Genomic DNA, 24,548 nt, shown 5'->3' with positions numbered 1-24,548 from the left:
ATAAGTCTGGATGAGTACGCATGTGCATTCACGACATAAAACTGCAATAATCACGAACTCGTTCCCTCGTATTTGTAATACACAAGGCACATTAGTCATTCTGATTGTATTCGCTGTTTCTATTCAATACATTTCATGCAAAGAATTCTTTCATTCTGGGGACCCCTGAAGATCCGAGGTAGAATAGGTCTTCTGCAACCCATGCTTGCTGTAAAAGGCGACTATGCTTGTCGTAAGAGGCGACAAACGGCATCGGGTGGTCAGGTTTGCTGACTTGGTTGATTAAATAATTATTAACACAGAATCAGTCCAAGGAGATTTGAATGCTGTCAAGATTTTCATCTTTTGTGTCCAGAACATCTTGTGATATGGTGTGTAAGTGTAAGGCTGATTTTCGTTCTCATTGGGTGGCACAGGATTGAAATCGCTTTTGTTATTCACGCCATTAGAAGCAAAATTATTTCTAAAATTATAAAACCATTCAATGGTTCTGATATTGTTTTGAAAACCATGATTGTGTATATTCAAATATGTAAGGGTGGACCGAAACAACTACGATTCAATAATGCATCGTTCTAAACATTTTTGTTTATGCCCAAAATATTCTCTTCTTTGTTATTTACATGTACCATTATTCACATTCCTGATTCTATTATATTTTTCAAACGTTGGACCATCATTATGTTTGCTTAAACTATTCAGTGAACGATCGTGTGTTTTTTCAGTTGTTCAAACTCGTCATCAAACCACCTTTAAGGGACCGACTGTCTAATATACTGAGGGGGGGGGGGGGCTTGGGCTTTTGTATGGAGACTGAATAATGTATCAGCTACAGATGCAAAAAACATTTTAAAATCAAAACGATGAGCCTAAGTAGTTTGTCGTTACATACTCAGCATTCACCTGATGAAGGAGCAAGAAGTACCTCTGAAACGTCGTGACAAAGACTAAAAGAAGGTGCTTTCCATTAAAGGTGGTATGTGTTGATGTTCTTCAAAGTTCTAAATGCCTATCAAAGACTCCAAACAACATATTGTTTGGAGATATGGAGAAATTGGTTATATTCACAATGTTTACAGTTCACAATGTTTAAACTCAATGACACAAGCAATGAAGGCGATTCCGTCTGTGATACGATAAACCCCATTGTTGTAGAACGTCAGTCATTGACTAAGCCTACAAGACTAAGACTCTAATATGTTTAAAACGGAGTACAATTTCTAAAGGAATTCTTCTTACTTTAATAACAGTTCATGACCGGAACTCTCAATATAGGCGTTCCAAATAAAGATGCTCCATGAAGCCACAATGGACAAAGTGATACCTCATTCACTATGCCCTAATTGACCCTATAACACAGTAACCCTTCAATCATAGGATCCTGGCATGCCCAAGGGAAGCAAATATGTACAACTTGTATCAGCGCCCTGGCCGACATGGCCATCGACGCTCCGATTATACAAAATGACGATAACGGAGGTGTACATCATGTTCTCCTGGGCTCATCTGTGTTCCGTGATGTGACAGCTGTTAAAGTTACAGGGTGGACAGTAGCGGTGGCTGATGCATTCTGATGAACTTTCGCATAAAACTCTACGCCTGTATACATCGACATAGACAAGGCTAACAGTACCAGCGCGGAAATCAATTTTGTCTCCAAACACAGAAAGTTACTGAGTACAAGGGTCAGAGTGAATCCAAAGGATTTCCATGAGTGGAAATTAGCAAAGGCTGCCTCCTTCTTATCCGGGAACAGGACAGCAATGAGAGCTGGAAATGGAATATTATATTATTAGTATTTACTCAGAAATGTGTTACAATTTGCCATGCTCCGATTACAAAACCAATTAATATTCGGTTAAATATTGGTAAGTGCAAACAGGATAAAATAAACTGCGAAATAGATATTTATGTTGGGGCAGACAACGTTATCTTATAACAATTTGACTTTGAAGATTATCCACAGCAAAAAAAATGCAGTTTCCGGTATCCGGATACCTGCCGGATACCACCGGACACTTACCCAAAACGCGTCCGGGTATCCGGTGGCAGATACCTTGCCGGATACCAGATCCGTGGTATCCGGCATGGACACCTCACCTGAAAGTATGCCACCTGGAATCCGGGTATCCGGCACCGGATACCTCACCGGATACCTCAATCTGGGTGTCCAAGGATCCGCACCGGATACCAAGAATCCGGCACCGGATACCTCATTCTGAGTTTCCAAAAACATGTCACAATTTGGGGGTGCATTTTGTTCAATTCAGTGTGAAACACCTAAATATATATTGGAAACTAACCATGAAAATTGAACATTGCTGAAGGTATCCGGCAGGTATCCGGCAGGTATCCGGATGCAATTTTTCGAGATGTCTTATTTCTGGTAAATAATGTTAGCCTGGGCATATCAGATAGCTGTAGTAATATTCTGTGTCATTTTAGTTGTAAATATCCCCTTAAAGTTGAGATCTATGGGCATGTACTTTTGGAGAAGACAATTTTTTTCAATTTCATCTATAATTCTTTTTAGATGTTAAGCTGTTTAATGAACAAACATCAGTTCTAATACATGTATGATGATATCCTTAAATTTCATGTTCAGACTTCCAGATTATTCTGAGTGAAAGTATGAACTCATCGACTGTGTGCTCACTTGGGCCTTTGGTCCTAGTGAGATGATAATATGATTATTTGTAAAGGTACAAGTACTTGTTATGAGCATACCAGCTTCATTTAAGTTTGAAACACAATATGCCTCACTCTGAGGGTGACATGTACCAGATTTCATCACACTACAGAGAGCTGTTCCTCAGTTACTGAACATTTTTACTGAAAGACATTGAAAGCTAATTTGACCTTCAATATCAGTTGCGACTATTTCAAAAACAATTGTAAAGCGCTTCATTCAGTGTAATATTGACAAACATATGACAATGATATACAACTATATGTATAAGAGTTATTTAGACTTCTGCAGGAAAAGGCACATTAGAGAACAAGAGTCATCAGAAAGATGACATATCCCCCCGGCAGCTGTCTGTAAAGTAACCACTAGTGCAATTCTGTATGTAATGAGTCAACAGTTGAATGTTCTTTAAGAAGCATACATTGTTTACCCAAAAAAGATCCACCATGGTCGCATCCATATGAATGCCAAGTTTCGATCAAATACATTGAATGTTTTTCGAATTCTGCCCCAGAAATGAACCTCATCCCCAATTGAGTCTATGTCCAACTTCATTCCATAAAAAAATAAAAATTAGAAAAATCCCAAATTTGAAAGGCACCACTTCAGTATGTGCATGATAGCTTTGCCAGGTTCGATCAAATACACTGAATGGTTTTCGAATTCTGCCCCGGAAACGAACCCCATCCCCAATTGAGTCTATGTCCAACTTCATTCCATAAAAATTAAAAAAAATAAAAATTAGAAAAATCCCAAAATATCAAAAGGCACCACTTCAGTATGTGCCTGATAAGAGTTGCCAAGTTTCGATCAAATACACTGAATGGTTTGGGAATCCTGCCCCGGAAAAGGAAATGATTACGGACGGACAGACGGACAGACAGGCTGATCACTATATCCCCCGTATTATATGCCGGGGGATAAAAAGTAAGTGTATGACCTGTTGCCAACTTCTATCCCTGCCCTAAGGAAGAGTTTGGCCATTAACAATTTTTTTGTCTGGCTGTGACATTGACCTTTGACATAGCAGATCAATGTGTTATTCCAAAGATGTCCAAGCAATGCATGGTTTTATACAATAACTGTGGCTATCAAACTGAGGCAAAATATTGGAAAATCCCCATTTACACAGCTGGCTAAAGAAACAAACAACAAACAAATTATTAATTTCTTTTATTTATATGCATATATCACACATTGAACAGTGTTCACATAATGGTTCCTGATGCAGTATGCACTTTCCTCCTATTCTTCAATGCTCATAACAGAGCGGGATAACTGTTCGCTTGAAAGCATCAGCAGACCATGCTCACCAGTTCAGAGTTACTTGCCCTCAAACATCCTTTTCCGTCTATATTGCCATGGAAAAACAGGAACCAGGATGAGGGGAGGCCAGATGAGCTCTATCCCTGTTGCATTGTGTTAGTAGAATTGTGAACATTCTATTTGGTGTTTTGGTCCACATTTATAGACAAGTAGTCGCAAACATCATTCCTTTCAAGTGATTACCACATGGCCAAAGACAATAATTTCTTCAACGTCCTTGAAGGGTCCCACTCCGACTTGGCATTGGGTGGTCTTCTCACATTAGCCTGACCACCCTTTGTGAGTGTGTCCCAGTGCCAATTGGCATATAACTTCTCGGTAGGCTCCCATTGAAATAACAGGACTCTCCTCATCGCTGTCTGCCAATCACTTCGGATATCTGGAAGGGTCCTTCCAGACTGTCAACCTGTCATCCGGGTATCTCAAGCTGGACTTCAGTTTCTGCAAAATTATGTATAAAGATTGTAGCAAAAGAAAAGAATTGTTGCAACATGTACTTACAGATAAAAGGCAGCAAATTCACTTAATTTATCATCTTTGAGTTTTGTTATATACCAAACATTTGAGATATATATTGTTCCATGCTGATGAGTTGAAACAATCATTAACTGACATCTCTTAAAAATGTTCCTAGCAACCTATGCTTGCCATACAAGCCAAAGTAATAGATGAGGTAGCAAGTGGGCTCATTGAAAGCTCGTAATCGTACCCAATAACGTGGGATGTTGTCCATAACAGTCATCATCGGTGCATCTGGATTGAGCTCATAACATTAATCTCTGGTTTGTCTAGTTGAGAAGTGAGATTTGATTAATCTATAATCCTTGTCATTTAGCCGTGAGTGAATTGGGTTTAACGCCTCTTTGAACAGTATTCCAGTTATATCACGGCATGTAAGCTTGATGTGGGAAGAAAGCCCGAAGTGATGCAGGTCTTACATGTTTACCACTTTGATGAAACCCACAAGCAAGTGTATGATGCTACCCTCGATTCAAACCCACGACCATCGGTTTCTGTCAAGCCCAAGAGATGCAACTATGCACAGCAAGTTGTAGGGCCTTTGATAATTAGGCCATCCATGCCAACAGGTGATAAACAGTCACAGACGTAACGTGTACGCGTGACGGCTCTGCCGTCTCTTGTACGCGAGACGGTGCGGTCCGCAGTACTCAGTGAAGCGCTTGATACTAATTAATTCAATCACCGTGGCTGTGCTGTCACCCGCGACCTCCACGAAAGTAATTAAAGCGCTATGTAAAATCACCCACGGTCGTGACTGGCGGGTCGCGTGTGCATCGGGGCATCCGCCTTCCTATTTTCACATACCCTATTTTCGAACAGTTAAAACATGTCAACATGTCATTCTGGACTGGATACACTTGAAAGTGTACACGTCGAAGCTAGCGACCAGTTATCGCCATTTTTTCATGTTATTTCTGGCATATTCCGTGTATACTCTGACCTCGTGGTACCGCGGCATTCATCGTATCGCGGCATTTGTGATTACCGGTCGCTCACGCGGGACACGCCTTTTAGCGGGTGTCTGTTATGACAATCAGTAACCAGGAAGTGCTCGCTCCGTAAACAATTTCAATGATTTCCTCGGAATGTTCCGTCTGCTGCAAGTTAGGGGTCATTATCGCATTGATACTTACTTCTGGTATCTTTTTATTTTTTTATTATTGCCTTACCCCCATCTGTCAATGGACAGCGATATGACCGGCAGTTTCCCAAATAAACTTTCTCTCTCGACCTGAACTAGCTCATCTACATATTCATGGCGACTAATAAGGTAACGGAAGTTACGTAGCCCGCACATTTTCCCGCGCTGTGGTCAGGATATATTAGGAGATAATTAGGGCCAAAATTTCATACTTAGCAGTACTTTCTTCACTAGTAGCCAAATTATAAATACATACTTTTGGCATAACAGGAGTGAATAATCATAAATGTTAGTGAGTGCCATTTGTTCCGTTTATGACAAGTACCGCGAAACCCGAGGCTGCAGGCTACAAAGTTGAATGTACCAATAACTTTAATTTTTGTGAAACTGTGAGCATATGCGCTTTCTTGAATAAGATTCAGTTGATTTCGGTTATAGCGTTACAATGTCTGTCTGTGCTACGATAGGGAACAGTGGAAACTTTACCGGTGACTTATTGTACCAGCTCTCGCAATCGCCTTACAGCACGTGATCACGCCCACAGTTCCAGTTTACAAATTACATTTTGGGGATATTTCAGTTATCGCGCTCAATATTATGTTAATTCACCAAAATTAATAAGAAATGCTATTATCAATTTGTTCTTTGCAAACTGACAATATTCCCCAAATTCGATCTTGCTTATCCCTATGTGTACCTCAATTAGATTTCAGAATTGTATTTTGAGGAAGATAGGATATTGAAGATATTGAGCAAGGTGAATATGGCGGGTTTTGAAAAAATATTTCCGCACAAGATTCCTTTTGATCATTGTTTTCGGATAAATATTTCTCTCCTCTTATGAAAACTAAGACTCTCAAAACTAAAATGAGATGCAACCACGTGCGCGCTATAACGGTTAGCGATAATTGTTCCTCGGCGATATAACAAGAAAAACTATCAAAATGTCCGATCACGTGATATGCAATTTAGCCTTTTGTGGCAGTGGAGAAACGCTTAGTCATCATGATAAATCCGCCTGATTGCGGTTCGCTCTATTCTTGCTGCGCCAAACGACACCTATCTGAGCAGCAGCCACATTGACGTGTTTTTGTTGTCGATTAGTGTATACACGATCATTATCATATTATGCGCAGTATCCTATATTTTCTGTTCTGCTTGGCATTGTTTTATATGCAGATATTAAAAATACCGCATGTATTTTCTCGTAAATTATAGGCCGGAAATAGCAATCAGCTCACATCTACCTGTTCGTCAGCGGTGTTTCTGGAAATAAATCCGTTCATTGATGCACGATTCGTATATCTGAAAAGTATTGAATGGAATATTCAATCGTGTAATAACAGGATTTCCGGTGTTCTGCTAATTTGCATCTTGTGATTACGCGATCTAATTGAAGAGGCGCCGGCGAGACGACTGACCCGCGTTTTGTTGTCCTCATAATAAAGTGATGAGGATAGAATAGAATACTACAATGATGAAAGCGCTTATAACGAAATAACGGGTATAGAGAGAACCCGTGTGTATTGTCAACGACAATGTTTACGATAGCGAACGGTTAATACCTGAGCTTGGCTGCTCACGTGTCAACAGTCAGCCTATCAAAATGCGCGTTGTTAAACGACAATATACAACTGAAGGCAATTGGTGCTGGTACCGTGTTCTCAAATTACAGCCTCAATTGCACAAGGACAGTGACAGTGATTAACTATAGCACAGTATTTGCTGCAAGAACTTTGATAGTAGGCTCGTTAAAAACAAAGAATGTGCTAACAGTATAAAATATATTTCGTTTGTACAAGTCTGGAGGATTACTATTTATACGTATCCCCTCGAGAGACCCGAAAGTTACCTATATACGATTCCCGCACCAATTGATGCCCCCTCCCATATAATTTTTTAACTGGTGGTGTAATGACAGCAGACGAAATTGAATTATGTTCTTGTATGAACACAATTGAAAACAGGCAATGAAAATGTATAGCATTTCGTATTTAATCCCGTATTATCAGTAACATGACAATGTCTGAAAATAATATAAATATAGACGAGTGCATATTTTAACACGATACAGTTGTATATTGATCGATCAGAAGGGGATTAGCCAGTGTGAGCCAGTCGGTGGTCAGACTATGCCCACAACTAAGCGGTTTTAATCACCTGCATCACATGTAGGTCCGTGCTGTTTCATATTGAATATATGTTGTTACCGTTTAGCAATTACTATTTTATGAACAAATATCCATGCACGGTTGATGTCATGTAAACTAATGCAACTGTTCAACAATTGTTAATTCATTCGTCATATTTAGATTTGTCAAGCGTGAGCATAACCGTTTATTCATCCACACTAGACTAAAGTTATGGATCTGCTGACGAAAAGGTTTTCGTCCTTAGTTCAATATGTGCATTCTTTCCGTGGACCTACTGGATGGGGATCCGAAGTTTTTCCAGTCACTACACACGCGTCGGTGTATCCTGTAGTGGTATTTTCCACAATTTATGGGTAAGTAAGGAACTGTAGCAGCGTACTAGTTCAATTTCTATTCCGCTACCAAACTTTATTTTAAAAGCGCATGCGTGTAACCACAAACGTTAGACGGATGACGTGTTATGCTACAACAAATATACTACTGATAATAGTTGATGTCATTGATTCGACGGGATTTGGGAATATAACATATGCCGAAACAACTCGACTTACCCTAATGGTTACTCGACAGTTCTGAGGCTTGCGAAGTAAAGATGAAACCCACACTTGTGGAACATGCAAACGTTCAAAGATATCATAAATTTTCATAAATGGTCTACAAACAGCTATACACACAGCATTCGATGTATTCGAAATAACTGAAAAACAGGTATTCATCAATTGGATGAAATCGACATGTCTTTTTTATTCTGCAGATATCATGCTTTCCGGGTATAACCACCAATCGCCTTGCCGTTGAACATGATGAAGATTCACCAAGAACCGGGCAACCAATTCGACACCTCATCCATCAACTGCTGCTACCAGATGGACAATTTGTGGGTAGGGTCCCAAAGACCTGGCGTCATCACGTCAGCGATGAATGATGGATCTCCGCAGAACGCTACCCCGTTCTTTCACGATAAATTTAGTGCAGTAAATTCACCACGACAGTGGTCCAAAGTTAATCCCTTTTAAGTCTCCAACAGGCACACGCTTGATCAAAAACCGAAAACTGGCAGGATTCCAGAAGATGACTTGTACTGTTGAGACAGACACACATGTATATTATCATGATTTTTTTGTCATTGTATATTTTTATGAATAAATAAGTCTTGGGAACAGTTGTGTCAATTACTATCCTCTGATAATCCCATTATGAAAGAACACGTAACCGGTGCTTATGCAGATTAGTTAACCTCAATAAGTGTCAATTCCAATCCAAGTTGAATCACTACTCGCACCAATCGGCAGCATATCAGGGACGTGTATACTGATTTCGCTTAGCCACTCGAATCACACATGTGGGTAGGCTGTGTCAGCCATATCCAAAGGAAGCCAACGAAATTTATACAAGCACGGTTTCTGCGAAGTCTTTGATAGGCATATATAATGGTTTACATCGCTTTAGCATAAATGACCTAATAAAGTATAAATAAATCAATATCTGGTGGGGAGGGGGTTGGGGGGTGGGGGGGTACAAACCCACAAGCAAATCCAATTTTATATTTACTTTACCGCATCTATGGGGTATGGTGTTAGTAATGAAAAAAAATATATATTTGGAATTGTATTTGGAAATATACATTGTGAGCGCGCACACGGCCAGTCCTTCAGGGCCAAAAGGCCATGTATAGGTACGGGGAGGGACCTGTAGGATTTATGACCACCTCAAATTGCACTGAATATACAGGCAGTCTCGGCAATTAGGTAAAACACGTGCGATGCAGTAGTATATTCTATATAGTAGTGTATTCTGCATGCGTGATAGGCCGTTTGGACCAGATTATATTATTTCCTGTCCACCTGTGCTCGGGTATATTTTGTGTATAAAGAAAGTTTATCGTGTCATACATGTTCCAAGACATCATCTCACAAATTAATGTATATTCTGTCCTAAATATTGATCTGACAGTCATTAAAAGTGCCGATACGTCGATCGTTCGCGAGGCAAGATTTACAAACAATTGCCGATAACCCCCGAGCTCACTCGGCCATGCTCGCCTTATTTTCACCCCCCACTGCGGTTGTGCAGGGTATCACGTGATCGAACCTTTCTCTTGTTAGAAAACTAACGCACCTATTCTGAAATAAGAGTGAGCGAGTTAATTTTTAACGTCGAATCGGTATTATTTCAGCCATATGGCGACGAGACCAAGTTAATATGTTTACATTTTGAACAGAGGTGCCTAATGCATGCCTTTCGGACCGTTTCAAATATTCTTTTACATAATCATATAGAGATGCTAATTAAACTGCGACAGTGAGGTGCATGACAAACACCATGCAAAATGACGCCAATTATTCGTTAGTTTTGATGTTAAATTGTTCGATAACAAGTATTACAACAGTCAATAACTACGTATGTTTGTTTTTATGGACATCTGTAATCTATGGATGTTGACCAGGCAGTCACGCCTACAAGTGACTCTCTCTCAGGCCGTGTTTCACTGCTTGTTCGGAGAGCCGTCTCTCGTACGCGTAACGGGGCTGTGGGACGACTTGTTTAGCAATTGCGAGCAGTTTAAGGAAAGTAGATATGTTTCAACGCGCTGGCACATAGGTGTGCGTTCGTGTGCCTGAATAAGTATTTATATGTTGTTACACTACGACGGATAAGCTTTAAGAAAATACTGAAATTATGTATCTGAAAAATATGCACATAGGAGAAAATCGCTGTCCAAATCGACAAATTTGGCTCCAATTCCTACATTTCTCTCCAAATTTGACTCCTTTAATTTATTTTTCTACTTTGTATATCGTTCGATAACAAGCATCTAACAGTCAGCTACGTATATTTGTTTATATAATCACATAGGAAGTGTGTAGAGACGGTTTTTTGGTGTCACATGCAGACATCTGTAATCCTTCGACAGGCAGTCACGCCTACAAGTGACTCTCTCTCAGGCCGTGTTTCACTGCTTGTTCGGAGAGCCGTCTCTCGTACGCGTAACGGGGCTGTGGGACGACTTGTTTAGCAACTGCGAGCAGTTTGAGGAAAGTAGATATGTTTCAACGCGCTGGCACATAGGTGTGCGTTGGTGTGCGTGAAATAATTTATATATGTTGTTATACTACGACGAATAAGCTTTAAGAAAATACTGAAATTATGTATCTGAAAAATATGCACATAGGAGAAAATCGCTGTCCAAAATCGACAAATTTGGCTCCAATTTCGTACATTTCTCTCCAAATTTGACCCCTTTAATTTATTTTTCTACTTTTTATATCGTTCGATAACAAGCATCTAACAGTCAACTACGTATATTTGTTTATATAATCACATAGGAAGTGTGTAGAGACGGTTTTTTGGTGTCACATGCAGACATCTGTAATCCTTCGACAGGCAGTCACGCCTACAAGTGACTCTCTCTCAGGCCGTGTTTCACTGCTTGTTCGGAGAGCCGTCTCTCGTACGCGTAACGGGGCTGTGGGACGACTTGTTTAGCAACTGCGAGCAGTTTGAGGAAAGTAGATATGTTTCAACGCGCTGGCACATAGGTGTGCGTTGGTGTGCGTGAAATAATTTATATATGTTGTTATACTACGACGAATAAGCTTTAAGAAAATACTGAAATTATGTATCTGAAAAATATGCACATAGGAGAAAATCGCTGTCCAAAATCGACAAATTTGGCTCCAATTTCGTACATTTCTCTCCAAATTTGACCCCTTTAATTTATTTTTCTACTTTTTATATCGTTCGATAACAAGCATCTAACAGTCAACTACGTATATTTGTTTATATAATCACATAGGAAGTGTGTAGAGACGGTTTTTTGGTGTCACATGCAGACATCTGTAATCCTTCGACAGGCAGTCACGCCTACAAGTGACTCTCTCTCAGGCCGTGTTTCACTGCTTGTTCGGAGAGCCGTCTCTCGTACGCGTAACGGGGCTGTGGGACGACTTGTTTAGCAACTGCGAGCAGTTTGAGGAAAGTAGATATGTTTCAACGCGCTGGCACATAGGTGTGCGTTGGTGTGCGTGAAATAATTTATATATGTTGTTACACTACGACGAATAAGCTTGAAGAAAATACTGAAATTATGTTCCTGAAAAATATGCACATAGATGAAAATCGCTGTCCAAAATCGGCAAATTTGACTCTTTTAATTTCAATATGTTATGTGCATTACTCATTTTTTCACAGAAATACTTTGTTTTCAAACAATTTTACTTCCACCTAAAAATATATTACCCTCTGCAAAATTGTTTTTCTAATACGTGATCAAAATACATTTCCTCCTTGTTCTAACCACGAAACTACGCGCTAAATAAATATCGTGCATATTACACGCATCATTCTGATTCAGACACATTTAGTGTAACAAGACGTATGTTCCGATTGAACATTTTAGTCAGGCATCGGTTAACTCCCTTTATCGGCTTGTCGACCAGTCACTTGTACGCGAGACGGTTCGCGCAGTTTCGAAGAAAGTAAACATGTTTCAACGCGATGGAAAATGGGTGTGCGTTGGTGTGCGTGAAATAATTTATATATTTTGTAACTCTACGATGAATAAGCTTTTAGAAAATACTACGTGTTAGTTTTTGAAAAATATGTACATAGGAGAAAATCGCTGTCAAAAACAGAACATTTTGCTCGATTTTTACACATTTTTCTCCTAATTTGACCGTTTATTATTTTTCTTATGACATTTTTTTCATGTCATTCGATAACTAGTAGGATAAACAATAACTGTACTTAATTTTGTTTTATTATTTTCACAAATAACGCTTGTAGAGACATTTTTGTGCAACATGCAGAAATCCATGGTCCACTGACAGGCCGTCACGCATACGCGTGACCCCTCTCAGGGGGTCACTTGTACGCGAGACGGGAGAGCCGTCTCGCGTACACGTTACGTCCTCTACTGATAAAGAACAAGCAAACTGAAGAAATATTTGCAGAATAGCTACATGAACATGATGAACCAAACAGAATAATTTCAAATATTTACCACTCACTGCTACTCTTCTCTTGTTCCTCATTGCTTCCCTTTTTCCATTGATGCCGTGCAGATGACTGACTCATTCATTCATCCAGACATTCTGCAAACATAAGTAGCATTCACATTACAGAAATGTCCAAACTGTACATGCTGTACATTGAATTCAATTGAAAAGGCCCCAGTTGAGTTTCCAACTTAGAACTGTCCTTATTAAAATATTTCATCCCAAACATTCAGAGATAAAACATAACCCCATATTTAACAACTGTCAAACAATTATTTGACAACAAAGCCAGGGTCATTCAACATACACTTTACATAAGGAATCACTTGTTGCAAAAAGGATCCTCGCCAAGGTCAGAGTCATTCCATGAAATATTGAATGATTAAGTTATGAAGCTTATACAAAACAAGGACATAACAGTGTAATTATAACAATATCCTAAGCGTAAAAAAAATAAAGTCTTTGGTGGCCATTATTGTAAATTATAATCTGTATGAGCATCCCACGAAAGTTTGGAGTTAATAATCGTTCCTAGATCTTGATATTTTTCTTCATTATCTATAAAAAAGCGGATCTAATTTGGATCATCTTGTTTTGACCACAAATCCATTACGCCCCTTATGCTAACAAACAGTTGACCATAATACTAAAAAAAGGACCCTTGGCGTTTACGGTAAAGTATGTAGAGCAGGAAAATATCTACTTCAATCCGTTCCATAAGATCTCTGCACAGAAATCATAAGGCCTCGAAGCCCTGCTACGTACCTGGCAATGCCAATCGCCTTTCCAAATAATGTTGACTTCCGCGTTGTGGATGGCTGAGAGCAACTTCGGCCGGCATTTCCGTGGTGGAGGTGAATGAGAACAATGTATCGATACACGAGGTAAGCTTATCGTAATCAAGCATCACAGTGTATATCGATACACGAGGTTTGTTTACATCCATGTTCTAAAATGGCGCCCTGGACCGTAGGGGAATATGGGTAAAATGGCTTGTTCCGGGTTAACACTAAGCTGGGCCCCGTCTCTAATATCACAATATTGTTTGGCGCAAGTTGACGACGCGCATAGGGAGCCGGGAACCAGGTTAACACGACATAAGCTGGTTCCCGGCTCTCTATGCGCGTCGTCAACTTGCGCCAAGTTATATTAGAGACGAGGCCCAGCTTATACACTGAACACGATCGGTCATTTCGTCAAAACTGGCCAAATATTGAGATTGCAGCTGAGGTCATGCTGGCAGCTGAAGTGACACATTAAGGTAAGGAATATGTGAATGTTACAATGATCACGTATTAAAGTAATTTACCACATGTAAGCCTGTCACATGTGACACATTAACTTTTATAGCCGACATGTAAGTAAATGTATAATTATATTTTTATATGACAAGTAGCCTGTCTATCATATGTTAGTATTTGCTTATGTATATAATGTAGAAATATGTTTACTTTAACTGGATAATTTGTATGCTAATGTGACTCACTGTCTTATTTCATATACTCCCTGTACTCTGTGAGAATGATTAATAGCCTCAACATATTTTTCCAAATGTGAAGAATCAAGAACAGCTTTAATAACAGGGAAGTTTTGCATCAGAGATCATCGTGAAGTGGAAGATAAGACATTTTAAGGGTATGAACATTTTCACTTGAACTAGTTGAACAATAACCATGATGACAACTTTATCATGGGGGAATTTTTGGTGGTGGGGTAGCCTAGCGGTTGAAGCGTTCACTCTTTGTGCTGAAGAACCAGGTTTGATTCCTGCCACATAGCTGCGATATTGCTGAGTGTGGCGTTAAACATCAAACAAAGCTAACAGCCGCATACTTACTCACGTGGGGATTCCAGGTTGAAGTTAGTCCCTATCAACATGATCAACCTATGCTAGTTGTGAGAGATAACTTAATGGATCGGGTGATCAGGCTCCCTGACTTGGTTGATCCATGTCATTGTATCCCAATTGTGTGGATCGATGCTCATGATGTCAATCACTGGATAGACTGGTCCAGACTTGATTATTTACAGACCGCCGTCATATAGCTGGAATATGGCTGAGTGCAGAGTTAAACAACAAACACCAACATGATTCTACAACCTGCTCTTGTGGATACCATTTTGAAGATCCTACACATAACTTCTTTTCGGGTCTTAACTATTGCAATATGTTCTACTACATGTGTTTTAAACATATATTTTTTTTATAGTGAACTGGATTTGCAAACAAGCCGATGGCTTATCTAAATGATGCTGAAATACAAAATAAGTATTAATAAAATACTAATTCTATACTATTGCAAACTATCAGTTGAGCAATAATGTAATCATCTGATTATAAGTAGATAATGAAGGAGAAGTCCATATTGATTAAATCTACCAGATTCTGAGATAAATGCACGTATTGATTGATTTATTTCAATGTTTTCCTGTACATAATTTTCAACAATTCAATATAAAGCTTTCTTATATCATATCCATGCTGTATAATAATACCTATTATTTCTAATAATAGCATAATTTGGACACACAAATAAGTAATGAATGGTATTTTTATAACAGGTCCCACACATGCGGGATAGGTCATTTGACATGAATCAGTTTTATGTGAATTTAAATCACTACAAGCTGATCTGAGTCATGAAAGGATATGCCTTCGATTCTGTGAAAATGGAAATGCTAAAACATCTCCCAATATTAACCATGCTATTACAGAATTTGTTCACTTGTTTTTGTATGTAAAATATTTTTGAACGATTACATCCATCTAATGATTGTTTGTATGTGTGATATGCCAGTAGAGGTATATGTGTACAAGCATGTGCATACACGTAAAAAAATTATGTTTGTTTGGCTAGGTACCAGTATATGAATAGGTTGTTTTGTGCGACTTGTATATTAGCATCATCATAGTTTCAACAGACAGTTTATGTATATCAAATGTTAAATGTCTTTGTAGGGAGAATTGCATATCAAAACTGTCATTATTTTATTACTTATGAGTAGAACTTTTTAAGTATCTGGCATGATACATTTCCTTGGTCCACAGACACATGTCACCAGTAAACTGACTTGATAAGTAGCATAACAGTGTGGTTGGAAACTAACTAAGCCGTCACTACTCAATTAAGTAATTAACAGACAATTGCAAGTGATAATACCGACCTGACACTAATTACCCTGTTAATCCCTAATCCACCATGAGTTGACATTGAGCTCATCTTGCTAATGAGCTGTTGTGAGCGTAACGAGATGATAAACATCAAAGGTGGGGCAGGCTTTGATCAAGTGTTCTGTAGAAGAGATTATGTCACTTGTTTAATGTTTATTTAGGATTAGCTACATCCCTTGATGCGACCAAGACCATACTTGAGATTATCAGACAGTTTGTCTGGATACAACCTGATGTCTCAACTGTACTTATTGGATTCTGCCTTGTAGCAAACTATGTGTGTGACAAGGACTTTGACCACTCTGTGCAGATGCATAACAATGCATAATGAACTTGGGGTATGATTCAATTATGTCACACAAGTCAAAGATAGGTTCCACTGTATTAAGAAACAGACGATAGATGCAATACTGTGTAATTTTATAACAATCAAATGAGCATTCAAATAGGAATACACATATATTTACAATTACCCTTGAAAAGTTCCAAAACCAAATAGAACTACTTAAATTATGATTACACTTGACCAATATATTTGGCAGTTTTTGCCGTTATTGTAAATCTTAATTAAAGATAGGATAAATGATATGAAAAATATGATAATGCATATCACACACGTGTGTATTATACGCAAATAAATAAGTCTTGTATAAATAGATTAATTGGAAAGGGTGCTAATTGGGATTGTTCACTAGCCAATATATTAGCAAATATTCCCATGGGCGCTTATTAGAGCGAGGCGCTTATTACGTCAAATACTTTAGTTCTGTTTTTATGTATAAAAACCTATTTTATGCAATTTGCATTGCCTTGTTTGCCTTTCCTTATGTTTTGATGTAATGCAAACATTTGAGAAAAATTCAGGTGAGCCTGCCTTATGGCACTACAGGAATTGTTTTCAGAAGATCAATTACAATTTTGTATTTTCTGTAAAATTTACTGTTTGCTATGGCTTTTTTACATTGGTTAACATGGTTTGGTTAACAGTTGCTTGATAAATTGTCATTACCTTACTCTTTGAGAAACCAACTTTTTACCCTTTGTCAATATATGTGTGTTTCTTATATTTTTAATATCAAGCTTTTAAAGATGTTATAAATTGTTTCAGGCACCTGAATTTCACAATGACACCAGATCAGACAAGTCATACAAAGGACTCTCCGGATGATGAACAATCCTCCCCAGAACAACTAACAGGTTCACCTCAGAAAGTGATGATTCTGAATGAAAAATGCCACATCAGTGTGATTCTGTAGGTTGTTTTATTACGACATTAATCAAGTCTAAAGGAATTAATACCACAGCAGTGAGACTGTTTATGTGGTGTACACTGAAGCTGACTATACAAATCTGAATGACTTTTGTGGTTTACTGCACAAACATAATTGACTTTAGATATTCTTCTACCTTGAAATTCTTCTGAGATTTGACTAATTTGTTTATTTAGAAAATGGCATTGAAGCATCTGTTTCTGTTTTTGAATGTTCTTGCAAACACCTCTGGTTACTGAACCAATGAAATGTCATAAAATCAATAAATATGATTTTTTATCTTAACAAATTTTTTGTTTTGCTTCTTTAAAGAAATATGATATTGATCATTCATAACATAGGTGCTAACATATATCAAATATACTAATGCCCTGAATGTTTTCCTACAATTAATGCAGCTCACTGAACAAAGTTTTTAGTTCCATGTCAGTAGAAAAGTTACATTGATATTTTTATGTACCAGTACTTTATTTGGTGTTTTCTGTGGATGCCATTAGTCTTATGCACCCATTTGGGTTAATGATATTCTGTTTCGAACTTCAATGAAACTCGTCTGTCAAGATGTAACAAGTATTGATACAATTCCAAAATAAACTTTTAATCTCATCAGGAACAAAGGCCCAAGTGAGCACATAGCCAATGACTTTCATTTTTTTGTCAGAGTGAGTATGGTGTTATGCCACTTTATGAGCAAAATTCAAACAATATCATGATGGGTGACACCAAGCAATGTACCGATGTGGTGAATCGAATGCTTCAACCACTAGGCTAGAACAAACTGGGAATATGAAGATGAAATGTAAGGATACCATCATACCAGGACTGAATGCTTTTCATTTAATACGCTGAACATCTAAATTGAAATATATATGAACTTGAAAAATGTTTTCACCAAAAGTACATGCCCATAGATCTCAACTTCAAGGGGATATTTACAACTAAAATAGCACAGCATATTACTACAGCTATCTGCTATGCCCAGGCTAACATTATTTACTAGGAGAAAGACATCTCGAAAAATTGCATCCGGATACCTGCCGGATACCTGCCGGATACCTTCAGCAATGTTCAATTTTCATGGTTAGTTTCCAATATATTTTTAGGTGTTTCACACTTAATTGAACAAAATGCACCCCCCAAATTGTGACATGTTTTTGGAAACTCAGAATGAGGTATCCGGTGCCGGATCCCTGGACACCCAGATTGAGGTATCCGGTGAGGTATCCGGTGCCGGATACCCGGATTCCAGGTGACATACTTTCCGGTGAGGTGTCCATGCCGGATACCACAGATCTGGTATCCGGCAAGGTATCTGCCACCGGATACCTGGACGCGTTTTGGGTAAGTGTCCGGTGGTATCCGGCAGGTATCCGGATACCGGAAACTGCATTTTTTTTGCTGTGATCGAAATAAGACAGTGACTTGCATGTACCAAGCCGAACAGTCCTTGTCATATGCCTAGATGCCTTGATGCCTAGCTCCAGGTAAGGTAACATCAAGTATCATCCTTTAACCCCGAGTCATGTGCATGAATCCACTTGTTTCACACAAAAAATCTAATAAAATCCTAATGATTTATGCAAAATATTATGTTATAATATGGAGAAATATACATGCCAAAGTTCGGTTTCCTTAGGCCGGCAATTTCACAGGAGATGTTTACAGAGGCAAACGTTTGAGATGAAATTGCTGAGAATTGGCCATAAGTGCATGTTTGAATGTAGTCTAAAGATATTTGTGTTGACCCCTTCTACAACTACCTACACAGACCCGTGAAGATCAAGGGTAGAATAGGTCTTCAGCAACCCATGCTTGCCGTAAAAGGCGACAATGCTTGTCGTAAGAGGCAACTAACGGGATCGGGTGGTCAGGCTCGCTGACTTGGTTGATGCAAGTCATCCTATCCAAATCACTTGATTGTCTGTTTCAGACTCGATTATTTACAGACCACCGTCATATAGCTGGAATATTGCTGAGTGCGACATTAAACAACAAACAAACAAGACAAAAAATCATGTCAGGTGTACGCATATCAAGTTGATCAGATGCCCACCTTTGCGATTTCAGGTTAGAATAGGTCCTAAGCAACCTATGCTGTGAGTGGCGACTAAAAGTGTTTAACTTGCTAAAATGGGTGTCATCGTACCCGATGGCGTGGCACATTACTCACGGAATCCATGACTGATATGTCTGGTTCAGTATCTATTATCGTACGAGGCGACTAATGGGATTTGGTGGTCAGGCTCGCTGACTTGATTGATGCATGTCATCGATCCCAATTGCGTGGATCGAAGCTCATGATGTCAATCACTGGAATTTCTGGTCTAGACTCCATTATTTACAGACCGCCGCCATATAGCTGGAATACTGCTGAGTGCGGTGTTAAACAACAGACAATAACATTGGTTGTTGAGGATCACTTTTGACCCGCAACCCCCACAGGTTCCCAATTACGTGGCATCTTACGACCAACAATGGGGTTCTGGGGACACTTTCTACCCGTGTTGTGTGGCTGATTGTATGTCCTCCTAACCGAAGGCTTAGATCGTTGCTCATTCCATCAACCATTGTAGTTCTCGATCCAGATTTAGTTGTTCACAGGCATCCCTGATATAGCTGGAATAATCGATATATGCATATACCTTATCAGCAACACTCTAACAACCAAGACCTGCCATTTATATATAATTGCCATTCTGTGCAAACATTACAAAAAACTACCTATACATATGCCACATATCATAAAACGGTTGCATAATTTTAATGTGAAATTTCAGTTTTCACATTGGTCGTGGTTGAATGGCCCTAAATATAACATATTGCTCAACAAAAAATGGACAAATATAATGAATTTTTACTGTAAAGTTAAGTGGGATATGCTCCTTACAGTTTGACTGAGTTTGCCATATTCCTTCCCCCATTCCCCAGGCAAGGGGTACTAGGAAGATGTACTTGGTGTCATCGCTTGTCGGCGTCCACAGATACAGCGTTATAAACACCCCACCTTGTAAACCGGCAGCAGTGAAGAAGAGAATGTATCGCCCAACGTACTTCGCAATGCGGCTGAATAGGAAGGCGCAGGAAGCAGTGGTTGCCCCGTACGTTGCCATGACAAAACCAACCTTGTGTATTCCGATAGGACAGCTGACAAAAGACTACAAAGAAATACACAAATACATCATACACAGTGTTATCCTCAACATAATTGTGGTTGCTTATTTTTTAGATGAATATTGATGAATAGTAGAACAAATATGAGCATGTACCGAAATCTGATTTTATTGTTTTGTTTGGAGCTTGTAACCTATCAATATCTTGAATAATTAAAGGGTATGAGTTCTACCTAAATGTATTAATAATAATTTTCTAAACATCAGAATGAGATCTTTATGTGATTCGGTAGACTCAACTACATAAACACTGTGTTTGATATCTACTCCATGAAACTACGGTTTATTTCTCTCCAACTTATCAGCTGTTATTTAAGAACTGACTTTCACTTTGTGTCAGTTCATTGAGTATGAACCTCCATAGAGTGACGTCAAACTGTATGAACAATGTGAAAGTCAATTCTTATAATTATTTATCGCAATTTCATACCTCAATCTCCTACTTCGTTTAGTGAACCATCATGCAGTCAAACTCTCTGACGTGTCTCAATGCATACTAAAACGCTGAGTTCAAGATTAAAGTGTCTAAATGGTCAGAAAGTACGATTCTGTATGTATTCGTGCTAGGGAATTCCCAGGGGTTCCCCCAGAAATGTGGAAGTAGTCCGCCAGTGTTTACGTCATTTTCTAGTGAAAAACGTATGAACGTCAAATAGTGTCGTTCATACACTTATGAACGTCAACCTCGCGGTCATGTGACCTACCTCTCGTTTAATCGAAAAGCCATATAATCGTGTAAACTTCAAATTAAAAAAAATTATAATTTGATGAACGCTGAATGTAACATGCTTTGTTTCAAAAGTATCATTTCGCTGTTCACCTTTGCATGCAAGCAAACAATACAAGTGCACTTTACAAATGATGTTGAATGAAAAGCCTTGTGAACATGGACTGTTTGAATATTGAAAGACATCTGTTTTAAAGAAGAAACATATCTGCAGCTAAAAGAAGGAAATATGAATTTTGTTTGTTCATTTTTTGGTTTTGTGTGTCGACATGCGATGGGAAACTCTTATTATGGCTTCAGCACTTTAAATTGATTTTGTACAGTGCGGTAAGATTATGTGTTATTTTGAAGTCATCAAGTAGTATATTTGTTTTCCAAGGAGGTAATGAAGCTGGCAAATAGCAGTAAATAACTGAGGCCCCACTCAGGTTTAAACCTTGCTAAACTTTGACCAATCTCATCGCGATACAATGGCTAGAGAACCAATAACTTACCCTTGTGTAGTCTGACCATAATATGGCTTGCTCCACTGCCTGGAACATAATGAAAGGAACAAGGAAAATCAGCTTGGTGGTAAATAAAGTTACGAAGAAGGAACCGAGAGATTGCTTCACGCTGACGTTGCTGCTCCAATCACTTTTCGGCAAAGGTGGCAGGAACACAATTGTGATGATCAACGCAATGATATCACATCCAAGGTAGATGCCAAGCATAATATACACCAGACCCATCTCTGGTGTGACAATGTCAGTCCCGTTGGATGCCTGAGGGCAAAAGTCAGACCCACAAACAGTCTCTCCTGTTCCATTACTGTATGATCCTTGTTGGAAAATAAGAGACGACACAAGGTTGCCTGGAATCTGGGTGGTTTCAAACACAGTGAAGAACAGTCCATTCAATTTACTTACCACAGTGTAAGGAGATTGTCCTGTAGAACTGGCAAGGGAGTTGGAACAGGCGGTGACGTAGGTGCTCGCACAAGTCCACAATAAACAAGAGATTGCGCCAACAAGGACTGAAGAGGGAATCAAGGTGAAGAAAGCTGGATAGAAATTGGAGGCAGTGTACAGAATATGACAAACCCAGGAAACAATAATTGAGCTCTTCACACCAAGAAGTCGGATAACAGTTGGAGTTATGATTCCAGAAAATATCATGCACGCGTATAACACACTTAATGAAATTATTCCTAAATCTGCCTCTTCGTTGAGACTGCTCTGTAGGTTCTGGATGGCGACAAACGCAGCAAAAGCCCAGAAGAAGGAAGCTGATAGTACCACACAGCTTCTTGTTTCTTTGCCCCCAAACGAACCTAGTTGTTTCCTTGTTTCGTCAGCCATTGCTGGACAAGGTATTTGCTTTTTCAATTAGTCTGTGTATATGGCCACTGAAGCCTTCTGCTGGTGTAGTGATTCAAGCATGCCAGGCATTTCATTGTCTTGGTCACAGCACATAGGACATGCATGTCTATGGATAGTAATGTCCGCGAAAGCGTGTCATTGCATTTCATAATAATGACACGGACAACAGAACAACACGTGCTCCTTAACGAAATCAGCTGTACATTAGTACAGCACACGGTATACTTCGGCATGCTTGTTTTGCTGTTTAAACTTTTCAGAGGTTTAGTTTATTATTGATTGATCATGATTGACAGAAGTTGAAACGTTCTTGTGGGGACTAGTATAGGTCCCCAAGACGATAGAGCTTGTCGTAAGAGGTAGATTAATTGAATTGGTAACATGTCTGAATTGACTATTTATTGTTATTGAACAATATCAGATCATGGATATACCTTAAGCTCATTTTGATTTTGCCAATCCGAGCAGAAATTCCGATTCACATGCATTAAGAAACAGATTCGCAAAAGAGGAGCAAAATTATTGCCCTTGGGGATGCGTACCTCTTGTCTGAATGTCTTACCAGCAAATTCGATTCTAATGAAACTTTTATGGACCCTTCTATGTCTAAAATATGTCATGTATAGTCTCCTTTAGGAATACCGGCGTAGATCTTGTCCCTTGTAATATATGCTTGTCATAAAAAGCGACTAAATGGCTCGGGTGATCAGGCTAGGTGACTGCGTGTCGTACTCTGAAGGCGTTGGATGTGTATGTTACATGCATCACTGCTGGTCTGGTCTTGACTACATTATTTACTGGCCTCCCTCATAAGGCTAGAATAGTGCAATATGTGGTGATAAACAACAAATAAACACACAAAACTGTTCTTATTTAGAAAATCCAAAAGAAGATATGAATAGATTGAAATGCTCGTGAGGTTCAGGGCACCTTGCGAGCGGTCATCAAACAGCTAAGTTAATCTTTGAAATGTGGGGAGAAAGCACGAAGCGATGAAGGTCTAAGAAAATTAAAACTTGGGTCAGCAGTATCTCGAACACATTGTGTCATCACTGATTTTCATCCATTCATAAAAGCACCAAACTTGGCACACCTAAACATTGAACCATTCCGGACATTTTATTATATGGTTCCACCTCAATAGAGCCCCCTGGTGGTAAAAACATCCAAGATGGCCGCCAACATGGTTGAACTATCTAATGATATCAATACATACTCAATATATCATACTTATCTGGTCCATTTAGACATATATCCATAATAGTGCATGCGGAATTAATTTCAACACAGCTGTATATAATTCAAAAAAAGTTTGCAGCGCCCCCTGGTGGTTGAAAATCCAAGATGGCCACCAGCATGACTGAAATCTCAAATGATATCAATCTATACTCAATATTTCATAGTTATCTGGCCAATATATACAAATTATCATTGTAATGTATTTAGGAGTAATCACAACAATCCTGTATATAATTCAAACCTAGTATGTAGCACCCTCTGGTGGTGATTAAAGTCCAAGATGGCCGCCGACATTGTTGAAATCCCTCATGACTTATCATAATTATCTGGTCAATTCATACAATTTATCAAAGTAACTTTTTCAGGATCAATTTCAATAATGCTTTATATAATTCAAATCTGGTATGCAGTGCCCCCTGGTGATGACGAAAATCCAAGATGGCCTCCAATATGTTTTAGTTTTCAGAAATTGTCTATTTCTATATATATATCATATATATATCATTTGATATCTTTGGACTAAGGATAAGTCCATACGTTTTGATACAATGAAACATTTATAAATCAAATTGTATCAATTTATATGAATTGTGTATGATCAAATCGTATGGTGGCTCGGCATATTATTTTATAAATGGTCTACTGAGAAATATTCTACCTAGTTTATATTAGATCACCCTAAAATCACTCATAATCATCTCGGAATGGATTCATATCTTAACAACTGGAATGTATGTACACGTATTATTTACATTATGGCCATGAACATATGACATCAAC

The 24,548-nt window shown here is 38.8% G+C and overlaps 1 protein-coding gene across 1 annotated transcript; it reads right to left on the bottom strand.

Moving 5' to 3' along the window:
• LOC124113778 (protein unc-93 homolog A-like) lies at positions 1-22,557 on the bottom strand. The gene is made up of 3 exons (XM_046474295.2): positions 21,663-22,557; positions 20,159-20,426; positions 1-1,770 (listed from the first exon to the last, which is right to left on the bottom strand). Exons 1-3 carry the CDS (start codon positions 22,506-22,508, stop codon positions 1,487-1,489), a joined length of 1,398 nt encoding a protein of 465 aa, XP_046330251.2. The 5' UTR covers positions 22,509-22,557; the 3' UTR covers positions 1-1,486.
• Positions 22,558-24,548: the final 1,991 nt, after the last annotated feature.

This window comes from Haliotis rufescens, unplaced genomic scaffold (genome assembly GCF_023055435.1).
Source record: "Haliotis rufescens isolate VD_foot unplaced genomic scaffold, xgHalRufe1.0.p SCAF_38, whole genome shotgun sequence".
Lineage (NCBI taxonomy): Eukaryota > Metazoa > Mollusca > Gastropoda > Lepetellida > Haliotidae > Haliotis > Haliotis rufescens.
The sequence above is the reverse complement of the archived record's forward strand: the minus strand, read 5'-3'. Positions and strand labels throughout refer to the sequence as shown.